Raw genomic sequence first — 13,973 nt, forward strand, 5'->3', positions numbered from 1 at the left:
TATTTTGGTCAGATTTTCCATTCTGTTTTCTTGATTTGCTGTCTCCTTGTGGTGTTTTTGTTTGAGTGCTAAACTGTATATGTTAGTCCAGAGTTTCCAGAATGTACTACTGTACTGTGAAACTTGGACAATAATCACACGGTGATATAGGACAACCTTTATATGGGAATGTCCCTGTAATTGAATTAAAAGTAATCCTGTCGTCTTTGCAGTCGATATGAAAAGTCAACTTTATTAAAAAGGCAGTGTGTCCTTACAGTGACTATAGACTGAGACCAAAACGACAGTGGGACTCCATCCTTCTCCATGTCCTGGCTGACAGAAGTGCTAACATAACCCCCACTGTTAAGACCTACAACCAGTCAGACACTACTATATATAGCCTAGCTGTTGTCAAATGTGTGAAGGCTCTAGTTGATACAAGTTCATTATTACTTTAAATAAGAGCAGCTGCCTTTGATGCAAGCCAAATTCATTATGGCATAAGACTTGGGTAAGAACATGTGGACTGATGAAGGACATCTTCTTTATATACCATGGACAAATTATGAAGTTTGCCATATTATCATTAAGGATACTAATACAAGCTCAGTGCAGGCTACCATGACAATAGCCAATGTATTCCTACACGTGCTCATGCTGGTGAAATGTTCCTGGATGTTTTAGACTTCCACACCTGTTGTAAGGCTTTGGATGAGTTTGTGAACAAAACATCTTGTTTAGAGAGAAGTGAGTTTTTATTCCACTCTAAACTGAGAATAAGAGAGAGGGTGAAAGATTGCATGCAGAAGAGAAAGTGCAATACCTCTATGGTTCTGCGCGCCTCTAACACAGGAACAGTGTTATGTCCCCTATGGTCTTCTGTCACACAGTCCTGACAGACACACACAGCATCAGAACAGCAGAACAGCTCCAGGGACCATTTGTGAATCTCACAGGTCCGTCTCTCGATGTCCCTCAGCGGCTCCACCAGACGGTGGTTCTGGAACTTGGGGTTCTCCAAATGGGGCCTGAGGTGGGCCTCGCAGTAGGACACAAGGCAGGTGTGGCACGACTTTAGGGCCATGCACGGGCTCGTCTCCATACATGAGTCACACACAACATCATCGAGTCCCAACGACTCTACTTTCACCTCTTCCTTGACCTCTTCTTCGTTTGCCTTGTCTTCTTCCTTTGCGTTCTCTTCTTTTGCTTTCTCTTCCTTTGATTTCTTGTTCACCCCATCCTCATTCACTTCCTCTGCAGGCTGTGGAGGGTCACTCTCTTTCTCTTTCCTTTTCTCTTCCTCTGTTTTTTTAGGGTCCTCTGGTTCCTTCAGGTCTTCCTTTATCATTGTTTCCTCTGCGGTCTTTGAATCCTGGGCTTCTATGTCCTTTTCATATTTTTCTTTGGGTTTGATCACCGGTGGAGACTCAGCCACCATTCCATTCAACGTTCCATTCTGTTCCACAGGTGCAGTTTCAGGCTTGCCAGAGCTCTGTAGACACTCAGGACAGCCTTTACCTTTCTTCCCCAAGCAGGAGGCACAGACTGAGTGGCCACAGGTAGCGAGCTTATCCTTATTGAGAGCACTGGAACACACAGTGCAGCAGAGTTTCTGGTCTGGTTTGGATTTTGACTCGTTTTCTGTGTCTGCCATGTCTCTCTCTACAGTAGTTTCCTCTGCTCTCTTACTCTCTCTGAGACTAACTTCCTCAGCCGCTCCTGTTCCGTTCTGCATCTGCCTCTGGCTAACCCGTGTCAGTTTCTTCCTGGATCCCTCTGGAGTCTCCCAAGCCACACCTCAACTATGTGAATTCTATAGTAAGTAGGGTAGTATTCTATAGTAAACTGATGTATTTTTTTCATGTGGGAGCCCTCCCCTTTTACTTCCTTGTGTGTCAGATCACAGAGAAAAAGAAGCAACATGGGTGGAACTCATGTTACACATTGTACACAGAGGTGTAGTACTGCTCTCGTCTGTGTGTAATGGTTTTAATGCTGGAGTTGATCACGACTTGATAATTGACGATAACACTATCAGATGATTATACAAAGGTGTCTATCAAGCCTTTAATTATTAATTGATTCCCCATATTTTCTGATAAGAAAAACTAGGGTATCCTACAAGAGGAATAGGCTTGTCCTTCATATTTCCAAGCGGTTGGTCAATTTCAAAAATAAAAGCTATGCACAAAGCCTCTTTAGTCATAAGCATCACACCTAGTCGGCAGATATTATGGAGACTTCAAGGCCTGTCCTAAGCAGTTACCACCAGGTGTCTTGACAATAGAAAAAGGCAGTGAGTCAGTGGTTCCTGCACAATAGACAGGCAATTGGTTTGGAGTTGTTGAAAGAATGTTTTGATATTTCTACATTATCAACCCATAAATTATAGACCTATATGCGACAAAATATTTTGTGCGTTTGACAATGATTTCACATCAGGCCAAATTCACATGATATGCCTAAATACTTATAACAACTAGGCTAATAAATACTTTTATTTTGATTATTTAATTAACCTACATCATGTTATTTCAAGTTATCCCTTCTGAGCGCAAAATCATGTTGTTCAAAAATATGCCTAAGCTTATAAGTTAGGCAATTGAAAGCGTCTACGGCCTATGATAACTTGGATCGTGTTCAGTAAAAATGATAGACCTTTCAAACGTTTATGCAACATTACCGGCAAGTAACTTGATGCCTACTGTGCCACATTTTTAAAGTTGTTGAACGGGAGTGACGAGCGTGTTGATACAATGGTAAAATTATCAACATTCAGCTTTTAACCACCATCATTGAGTGGTGAGTGGTGTAAGTTGAGCCATTCAGCAGTGGGACAGGCTAAGTTAACCCGGCTACCAATTTCTGTACTGAATTAAATATTATACTACCTTTTTTAAAACCATGTCTATCTTTATTTCCATAACACAATCACAATCGCTTGTTTGTGTTTTAATCATTTAAACATATTTTAACACAGACTTACAGTAACACCAAACAAACACGTTGTACTTTTTTAAACACTTTGAACATAGGCCAGGCCCTGTTGTTACCTCATATCCCAGCGATAATGCCTTGCATTGCACCTGGGAAGAAAACAATTTGTTCAACTTGCCATTGGCTCAACCATTAACTCAACTTACCTCATGGCCATTGACTCAACTTACCCCAAGGCAAACTATTTTTCTGCAACAAGGATGTACTTTCATGCTAGGTCTAGGACCTCATATTGCAGCCAACTGATGTATAGAGAAATCTTAAAAATAATTTACTTTGGATTTGATAAAAGCATCATAAAACAATCAATTATTTTGACCTTGTCAAAATCCTTTTTTTCTGAGAACAGAAGTGAACATTTCAACCTGTTCTTGGAATAGTAACTTTTTGTTTTTACAGTGTTTCCCTGAAAATTTTCCTGGGAGACGTTATTAACGCTCTGAGAATGGAAATTATAGATTATTTGAAGGTAATTAAATAAAATTCTAAGAAATGATCTAAATGTGAATGTTTGATAGTTGAATGTTTTCTTAACACTCTAAGAACAAAATGTAAAGGTTATTTAGAGGTTTTTGAATAACTTATTGAAAAAGTTTCAATAAGAATGTTGAAAACACTGCTAGCTTATTTTGGGTTCACTTTTGTCTTGAGATGTTGCTTCAATATATCCACATAATTTTCTTCACTCATGATGCCATCTATTTTGTGAAGAGCACCAGTCCCTCCTGCAGAAAAGCACCCACACAACATGATGCTGCCACCCCCATGCTTCACAGCTGGGATGGTGTTCTTCGGCTTGCAAGCATCCCCCTTTTCCCTCCAAACATAACGATGGTCATTATGGCCAAACAGTTCTATTTTTGTTTCATCAGACCAGAGGACATTTCTCCAAAAAGTACAATTTTTCTACCCATGTGCAGTTGCAAACCGTAGTCTGGCTTTTTTTATGGCAGTTTTGGAGCAGTGGCTTCTTCCTTGCTGAGCGGCCTAACAGGTTATGTTAGCATCTTCACAAGGTCCTTCACAAGGTTGTTCTGGGATTGATTTCCACTTTTCGCACCAAAGTACGTTCATCTCTAGGAGACAGAGCGTGTCTCCTTCCTGAGCGGTATGACGGCTCCGTGGTCCCATGGTGTTTATACTTGCATACTATTGTTTTTACAGGTGAACATGGTACCTTCAGGTATTTGGAAATTGCTCCCAAGGATGGTCTTGGCTGATTTCTTTTGATTTTCCCATGATGTCAAGCAAAGAGGCGCTGAGTTTGAAGGTAGGCCTTGGAATACATCCACAGGTACACATCCATTTGACTCAAATGGATGTCAATTAGCCTATCAGAAGATTCTAAAGTCACAACATAATTTTCTGGAATTGTCCAAGCTGTTTAAAGGCACAGTCAACTTAGTGTATGTAAACTTCTGACCCACTGGAATTGTGACACAGAATTATAATAGAAATATTCTGTCTGTAAACAATTGTTGGAAAAATGCCATGTGTCATGCACAAAGATGTCCTAACCGACTTGCCAAAACTATAGTTTGTTGACAAGAAATTTGTGAAGTGGTTGAAAAACGAGTTTTAATGACTCCAACCTAAGTGTATTTTAACTTCCGACTTCAACTGTATAACTTATTTCCAGATGTTGTGAATCCCTGGAACTAATCAGAATTCATGTACAGTATATTCAGAAAGTATTCAGTCCCCTTGACTTTTTCCACATTTTGTAACTTTACAGCCTTATTCTAAAATTGATTAAAGTGTTTTTTTCCTCATCAATCTACCCCATACCACATAAAAACAAAACAAAAACAGTTGTTTTTAGATTTTTTTGCCAATGTATAATTTTAAAAACCCTGGAAATATTACATTTACATAAGTATTCAGACCTTTTACTCAGTACTTTGTTGAAGCATCTTTGGCAGCGATTACATCCTTGTCCTCTTGGGTATGACACTACAATCTTGACACACCTGTATTAAGGGGGGGTTTCTCCCATTCTTCTCTGCAGATCTTCTCAAGCTCAGTGAGGTTGGATGGAGAGCATCACTGTACAGCTATTTTCAGGTCTCTCCAGAGATGTTTGGTTGGTTCAAGTCCGGGCTCTAGCTGGACCAATCAAGGACATTCAGAGACTTAACCCGAAGCCACTCCTGCGTTGTCTTGGTTGTGTGCTTGTCCTGTTGGAAGATGAACCTTCGCCCCCAGTTTGAGGTCCTGAGCGCTCTGGAGCAGGTTTTCATCAAGGACCTCTCCGTACTTTGCTCTGTTCATCTTTCCTTCGATCCTGACTAGTCTCTCAGTCCCTGCCGCTGAATAACATATCCACAGCATGATGCTGCCACCACCGTGCTTCACCGTAGGGATGGTGCCAGGTTTCCTACAAACGTGACATTTGGCATTCATCCCAAAGAGTTAAATCTTGGTTTTATCAGACCAGATAATCTTGTTCCTCATGATCAGGGACTTTAGGTGCCTTTTGGCAAACTCCAAGCGGGCTGTCATGTGCCTTTTACTGAGGAGTGGCTTCCGTCTGCCCACTTTACCATGAAGGCCTGATTGGTGGAGTGCTGCAGAGATGGTTGCCCTTCTGGAAGGTTCTCCCATCTCCACAGAAGAACTCTGGAGCTCTGTCACCTCCTTGACCAAGGCCCTTCTCCCTCGATTAATCAGTTTGGCTGGGCAGCCAGCACTAGGAAGAGTCTTGGTGGTTCCAAACTTCTTCCATTTAAGAATGATGGAGGCTACTGTGTTCTTCGGGGACCTTCAATGCTGCAGACATTTTTTGGTACCCTTCCCCAAATCTGTGCCTCGACACAATGTCTCAGAGCTCTACGCACAATTCCTTCGACCTCATGGCTTGGTTTTAGCACTGACATGCACTGTCAACTGTGGGACCTTATATAGACAAGTGTGTACCTTTCCAAATCATGTCCAATTAATTGAATGTACCACAGGTGGACTCTAATCAAGTCGTAGAAACATCTCAAGGATGATCAATGGCAACAGGATGCACCTGAGCTCAATTTCGAGTCTCATAGCAAAGTGCCTGAATACTTATGTAAATAAGGGATTTCTGTTTTTTACTTTTAATACATTTGCAAACCTTTCTAAAACACAGTTTCGCTTTGTCATTATGGGGTATTGTGTGTAGATTGAGGAACATTTCTATTTCATCCATTTCAGAATAAGGCTGTAGCGTTAAAAAAACGTGGAAAAAGTCAAGGGGTCTGAATGCTTCCGAATGCACTGTCAACGTAGCAGTTTTGAAAACATAGCTTGTCCATAGGGTAAGTTGGGGTAAGTTGCGCATAGGGACAGGGTAAGTTGAGCAGACTTGGGGTAAGTGGGTGAGGGTGCTGGTAGGTCAAAGTTTAATTCATGGAATGTGGGTGTGGTATATTGTATCTCTTAAAGTTATGCCTACATTCAGATAGCTCTGTTCAAATCACTTACCCTTCCATTTGTTGACCACCTGTCTGGGACAGGGATGATGTTTTGATGTGCCAATTCGTAGGCAAGTTCCCTGCATTTAAGGCTATTACTCCTATGAAACTGGTCTTGATATAGATTCTTGATATATTTAGCAAGCTCAGACTATGACTCCAGCCACCCTAGTCATAGACTGTTCTCTCTGCTACCTCACGGCAAGCGGTACTGGAGCACCAAGTCTAGGTCAAAAAGGATTCTTAACAGCTTCTACCCCTAAGCCATAAGACTCCTGAACAGCTAATCAAATGGCTATTTGATGCTGCTGCTACTCTCTGTTTATTAACCATGCATAGTCACTTTACCTCTACCTGCACATATTACCTCAATTACCTCAACTAACCTGTGCCCCCGCACATGGACTCTATACTGGTACCCCCTGTATATAGCCTCGGTACTGTTATTTTATTGTTGCTTCTTAATTATTTGTTTTTATTTTTTATTTAAATGTTTTATTTCATTTATTATGTTTTACTTCAGTTTATTTTAGTAAATACTTTCTTAACACTTTTTCTTTTCTTTCTTTTCTTTCTTTTCTTTTCTTGGGCTTGTAAGTAAGCATTTCACTGTTAGGTACCTGTTGAATTCGGCATTTGATGTCATCAGATAAGAACTGGTGTGCCTCTGCTACTCTATCATTTCCTCTCTTTAGAACAGGTACCCCAGCTAGCATGTGTTTCTTGGTGAGATCATGGTTATTTTGCATACAACCTTCCCACAACATTCTGGGAATGGTACAAGATACCCAGCTAGCACATACAATTCTGAGAACCATATGTTTCTTAGGTGGGAATTTCAGTACGTAAGTAAAATGTTTTCTACGGGAATTCTCATGGTTCTATGTAAAGTCATGTTCTCAGAACATTAAGACAACTTTCCATGAAAACCACAAGAAAACATTACTAATGTTCTAAGAATGTGATTTAAAAACATATACATTCCGTTCTTAGTGTCAACAAAACTTTATCAATCCTCTATCTTGTGTGTTCAGGTATGTTGGCCATGCCCACTAATTGGCCACACCTGATCTTAATGAGTGCTTGTTTCCTTTGAAATGGGGTCTGTTTGAAGAGACTGAAAGTAACTGCTTTGTATGATGGCGCATTGTACTAATTCCATGGATAGAAAACAGAAGATCATACGTAGGATCAAATCTCACTGATGCTGTGCCACAATAAAAAAATAAAAAAATGATTTGCATGATTAATGTCTAAGCAAATTCATTTCCATGTGTCCTATCTGTGCTTGAATGTTTAACCGACGCTAGCAGTGTTTTTTAAAGTCTTATTGAAACATGTACAAGGAAACGCTATTTAATTTCCTTCAAACAACCTATAATTTTCAGGGAACCATAGTAAAACGTTCTCAGAACCTCCCTGCAACCTACAAAGGAACTTTCCCAGAACAGGCTACATTTTCACTTCTGATCTCAGAAAAAAAACATTTTAGTTTTACTGGTCAGGAAATGTATGGCTTCATTGCCAGATCAATGGGAAACCGAAAATGTATTGTTCCCACAACTTCAAATGAACCAAAAATGCTAGCTGGGACATGTATATTGACAAAAAAGAAAACAAACCTCTTCAGTGTCATTCAGTCATTATTTTTTATCCCTTACTACTTCTCGAATGTACTTCTACGTTTATATACACGCTGCATGATGATATCTGCTCTGTAACAAGAAAATTCATTATTTTTATTACACATTGCAAAAATACTATGCATATTATGCATATTATGCATTAAACTGACAAAATAACATAATTTGTATGGTGGCCATTGGCTAAACTTAACCCATGGCCATTGGATCAACTTACTCCAACGTGAACATCTTTACAATATTAGCCCACACCGCTACAAGGATGCACTTTCATGCTAGGTTTAGGACCTCATATTGTAGCTTATAGAGACCCCAACGGATATATAAAACAATCTACTTTGGTTTAGATACACGCATAATAAAACCTGTAACACAATACATTAATCTGACTTTGTGAAAATCCATTTTTTTGGATTTAACTTGCATACCAGACTGACTCCATGAAATGATGATCTCTTCCTAAATATTTGGTCACATGATTAATTTTGTGTTTCCTAGAAACAACTAACCATTGGGTCAATATACCCCACTATTCCCTACCGGTATTTAGCATTTCTAATCTAAACCCCATGTAGTATTTACTTGCAATAAAAACTGGTATTTTATGTAACTACAACGTCTCAGCTGGTAGGCTAGAACTTGTTTTGCCTTGTAATTTCTTTAAAAGTAAACATGGCACACTTGAATGGACATTATTACATTATTTATTTCATATAGAATGTAATTAGTGCAAACAAGGATGTGCTTTTGAATTAAAGACACTGCAATATAATCGGCACTCACATAACTCAACAACATCTGTCTATGGTAAAAAGAGGTCAATTCAGAGGTCTTGACTAATCTCCTTATCGTCAATTAAAGCAGCATTTAGGTTACATCCTAAATGGCAACCTATTCCCTATATTGTGCACTACTTTTGACCAGAGCCTTATTGGCTATAGAGTGATGAATAGGGTGCCATTTGTGACGCAATCTCAGTCATTTCGTTTATTCAAGTCACAGCTCTTGGCAGAGTAATCATCAAACACAAACTGTCTATAATTCCATGAAGTTCGAAAGAAATCTGTGTACAATTAATTCCATTCCCCACCCCCAAGAACCCCCCCCCCCCAAAGCACCAACAACCAAGAGAATGAACTAAAGAGAAAAAAGAAAAAGACAGAAAACTGCAAACAACAATGCAAAAAAAGAATTAAACAAATAAATACATTTAAAACAAAGGACATCAAGGACAACTAAAATCATAACAGCAATGCCAACTGTATATGTTTGTGTGCATGTCTGGCACTATTACATGTATGTGTGTGTTCTTGTATGTGTTTATTTGAATGAGTGTGTGTGTGTATATGCATGTGTACAAACACCTGCACGACATCAGTCTCAGACAAACCGGCATTAGTTGTAAAAACACTGCCCCTCAGTGTCATTCAACATTTTTCATGCGGAAGAATTACCTGACACATAAAAAGGTCATGACAGGGTTTATAGAAACAGGAAATGTCCATACAATTTCATAAATGTCAACAGACAGTTTCGTTCGACATGGTGGGATCTTTTTGTGTCTGTAAAATGAATTATGTTAGGAACGACCATGGAAACGCCTTTATGCTGAAAATATTGATTTAATAACTATCATATCGAAGTAAACTTTGAGTCACGCGATATGGGCCTACCACCACATAGTGGAAAAGCATTAAAAGTTTATAGGCAGATAAAATAAGTAATGATGAACTTCACATGGTGGTTAAGTGCACGGTGATCATGCAAATGTCCAATTGGTTAAATATCGAGGGAAGGCTATAATTTGAATGCTCGTGACATGATGATCGGTTCTTGGCTGCCAATTATTAAATTAAATTACATTCTATCCATATCTCATCACATAACCCCCTATCCAGTTTATCAGTGAGGTCTTGTCTAGAGAGTATGCACCAAAATCAGAGTGTGCAAGAGTGTTTGTAACAAAACCATCGGTAGAGTTGAAATTGCGATGGAAACTCATTTGACTTGTGTTTGTTATTTGGTACATGGGAACTTAACCACAAAAGTCATTTTTTATGTGCACTATGTAATCACGCACAGCCTTTTTTATCCGCAACTAGTCTGTTTGATGGAAACACACCTCTGGTGGTAAACCTAGTTTATGTTATGTTTTATTGCTATGTTAGATCATAAACTGGCCAGTTGGTAGAGTATGGCGCTTGCAACGGGTTCGATTCCCACGGGCACCTGTATGAAAATGTATGCACCCACGCGCCCGGTGTTTTGCAGGTAATATTTAATGAAGCTGCCAGTTGAGGACTTGTGACGCTTCTGTTTCTCAAACTAGACACTCTAATGTACTTGTCCTCTTGCTTAGTTGTGCACCAGGGCCCCCCACACCTCTTTTTATTCTGGTTAGAGACAGTTTGCGCTGTTCTGTGAAGGGAGTAGTACACAGCGTTGTACGAGATCTTCAGTTTCTTGGCAGTTTCTCCCATGGAATAGCCTTTATTTCTCAGAACAAGAATAGACTGACGAGTTTCAGAAGGAAGGTCTTTGCTTCTGGCCATTTTGAGCCTGTAATAAAACCCACAAATGCTGATGCTCCAGATACTCAACTAGTCTAAAGAAGGCCAGTTTTATTGCTTCTTTAATCAGGCCAACAGATTTAAGCGGTGATAACATAATTGCAAAAGGGTTTTCTAATGATCCTTTTAAAATTATCAAATTGGAATAGCTAACTGTTAAAATATTGTATGAAGGTTTAAGATACACATGATTAAATAATTCTGCCCGGAAACTTAACCATTAGGGATCAGAGGTTATGTAGCATGAACAAGGAGTAATTAAAAATAATAAACACAGCTCCATCTAGGTTGGAGGGGGGAAGAGAGGAATGTATGTGTGTGCCTAACGAAAACAAAGAGGATCCTTAACCTATGTTTGAACCGACCCAGCTATAACTCTGGGGAGATAAGAGGACAGGGAGAGCCCCTCCAAGTTTCCCGTATCTGAGGGGGACTGGAACTGTCAGCTGAGTGGTAATAAACTGTGGTGAGACTTCAGGAGAAAAGGAGAGAATCCAAATGTTAGTGTGTATGTATGTGCGTAGGTTAGAACGTCATAAAAGGAAAGTCTTTGTGTATGCATGAGAGAGCTCTCGCAAATAAACTTGGATTTGATTAATTGTGAACTGGGAATTCTGTCTGTTTCATTTCAAGCAGAACTTTACAAACTCTGGGTTTCAGACTAATTAAGATGATTGAAATTAATGAACATTGATTACAAAATTACACATCACTAACACAATGTGTCATTGGAACACAGGAGTTATGGTTGCTGATAATCGACCTCTGTACACCTATGTAGATATTCCATAAAACAATCTGCCATTTCCAGCTACAATAGTCATTTACAACATTAACAATGTCTACACTGTATTTCTGATCAATTTGATGTAATTTTAATGGACACTTTTTTTTTCAAAAACAAGGACATTTCTAAGTGACCCCAAACTTTTGAATGGTAGTGTATGTATCCCAGAAAGTGCCTTATTATTGTTCCCAATGGGCACAGACATCAATTAGTCTATTCTACTTGGGTTCAACATAGTTTCATTAAAATGACGTGTAAACAACATTGATTCAACAGTATGTGCACAGTGGGTTGTTGTTAACTACACATTGTCTTGAGTAAAGATCATTGGTATAGCCTATCATGTTAGTGTTAGATCGTGCAGATAAATTTACAATGTATTTGTTTCATGTAATTGTTCATGTAATTGTTTTTCGACAGAAATAATTTATTAATATTGCAGTGTGTGTATATATATATATATATATATATATATATATATATATATATATATATTGCTATGTTAATGTCAGTGAGTTGGAGTTTGTGCACTTAAAGAATTATCCTCCTAGATACAGTAGGACAGTGGTAGCAGTCTCTTAATTCAGTGACTGCACATAGCAGCATGGGTTAGTAGATGGTATATTCCCTGTTTCCTGTCCTCCGCCTCATCCTCGACCTCTCTGCTCCATCACTGCACCCCCACCAGCTCCGTGATGGGTGGGGCGAAAACCATGAGCTCCTGGTACTTGTGAAAGAAGAGCTGCAGACGGGAGAGGTAGCTATCCTCCTGGTATGGGAGCTCCTTCTCCTTCAGATACTGGGACACGATGGGCTTTACCTGAGAGGAGAGGAGGGATGAAAGGGTTCATATTAATCAACAACATTGATTTTATAAAGCCATTTTCGACATCAACAGTTCTTACAAAGATCCACATAATTTAGAGGTGAAAGTGAATGTCATTTTCTTGAAAAATGCGTCTGTAACCAGGTTTCCATCCAACCTTTTTATGCGAGTAAAGTATATGTCAGATAAACTTTCCGAATGTTGACAAAACAAAATACTTTAAACAAGGTGGGATCTTTTTGTTTCGGTAAAATGAATTATGTGAGAAATGTCAGTGGAAATGCTTTTATGCTCAAATATTGATATAATAACCATAATATTGAAGTAAACTTGGAGTCACGCAATGACATGTTGTGTGGTCCTCACACTACGACTCATAGCATACAGTTTATTAGGCTACAGATGAAATAAGTTATGATGAACTTCACAGGGTGGTCAATGTGCAAGGTGACTTGCTTGATGCTCCATTCCAATAACTAACAAAGGTCTTATTCTGGTGACGTGAACATAGATTTGATATACTAGGATCCCCATTAGCCAACGCCAATTGCGACAGCTAGTCTTACTGGGGTCCGACGCATAACAAAAAAGACATTACAGACAAAAATACTTTACAATTTACTTACATTAACGTGTGTGTGTGTGTGTGTGGATCTATCAGTTACACGTACATCCAGTTGAAGTTGGAAGTTTACATACACCTTAGCCAAATACATTTAAACTCAGTTTTCAAAATTCCTGACATTTAATCCTAGTTAAAATTGGGTTCACCACTTTATTTTAAGAATGCGAAATGTCAGAATAATAGTAGAGAGAATGATTTATTTCTGATTTTATTTCTTTCATCACATACCCAGTGGGTCAGAAGTTTACATACACTTAATAAGTATTTGGTAGCATTGCCTTTAAATTGTTTAACTTGGGTCAAACGTTTCTGGTAGCCTTCCATAAGCTTCTTACAAAGAGTTGGGTGAATTCTGGCCCATTCCTTGATTGCCAAATCGAAAACCCATTTGGCGACCAAGCTTTAACTTCCTGACTGATGTCTTGAGGTGTTGCTTCAATATATCCACATCATTTCCCTCCCTCATGATGCCATCTATTTTGTGAAGTGCACCAGTCCCTCCTGCAGCAAACCACCAACACAACATGATGCTGCCACCCCTGTGCTTCATGGTTGGGATGGTGTTCTTCGGCTTGCAAGCCTCCCCTTTTTCATCCAAACATAACGATGGTCATTATGGCCAAACAGTTCTATTTTTGTTTCATCAGACCAGAGGACATTTCTCCAAAAAGTACGATCTTTGTCATCATGTGCAGTTTTAAAATGTAGTCTGGCATTTTTATGGCGGTTTTGGAGCAGTGGCTTCTTCCTTGCTGAGCGGCCTAACAGGTTATGTTGATATATGACTCGTTTTATTGTGGATATAGATACATTTGTACCCGTTTCCTCCAGCATCTTCACAAGGGTTTTTGCTGTTGTTCTGGGATTGATTTTCCCTTTTCGCATCAAAGTATGTTCATCTCTAGGAGACAGAACGCGTCTCCTTCCTGAGTGGTATGATGGCTGCGTGGTCCCATGGTATTTATACTTGCGTACTATTGTTTGTACAGATGAACGTGATACTTTCAGAAGTTTGGAAATTGCTCCCGAAGATGAACCAGACTCGTGGAGGTCTACAATTATCTTTTCGAGGTCTTGGCTGAGTAATTTTGATTTTC

The 13,973-nt window shown here is 39.3% G+C and overlaps 2 protein-coding genes across 5 annotated transcripts in view; both read right to left on the bottom strand.

The window, feature by feature from the left end:
• The window catches only part of LOC110502801 (tripartite motif-containing protein 16-like protein), a 28,647-nt gene extending 26,842 nt beyond the window's left edge, over positions 1-1,805 (bottom strand). For all 4 annotated transcript variants that reach the window (XR_016491089.1, XR_016491091.1, XR_016491090.1 and 1 more), the window contains exon 1: positions 806-1,805. Coding sequence is in view for 1 of the 4 variants with exons in the window: in XM_021581094.3 (XP_021436769.3) it covers positions 806-1,720 (915 nt within the window). In the remaining 3 variants the exon portion in view is untranslated. The remainder of the gene's footprint in view (positions 1-805) is intronic.
• A 9,685-nt stretch (positions 1,806-11,490) lies between these two features.
• Positions 11,491-13,973, bottom strand: part of LOC110502802 (fatty acid desaturase 6) — a 37,184-nt gene continuing 34,701 nt past the window's right edge. The window contains exon 6 of the mRNA XM_021581096.3: positions 11,491-12,245. Within this exon, the coding sequence (XP_021436771.3) occupies positions 12,096-12,245 (150 nt within the window). The 3' untranslated portion in view covers positions 11,491-12,095. The remainder of the gene's footprint in view (positions 12,246-13,973) is intronic.

Source organism: Oncorhynchus mykiss, chromosome 23, assembly GCF_057628025.1.
Source record: "Oncorhynchus mykiss isolate SJ-2025 chromosome 23, ASM5762802v1, whole genome shotgun sequence".
NCBI classification, from domain to species: domain Eukaryota; kingdom Metazoa; phylum Chordata; class Actinopteri; order Salmoniformes; family Salmonidae; genus Oncorhynchus; species Oncorhynchus mykiss.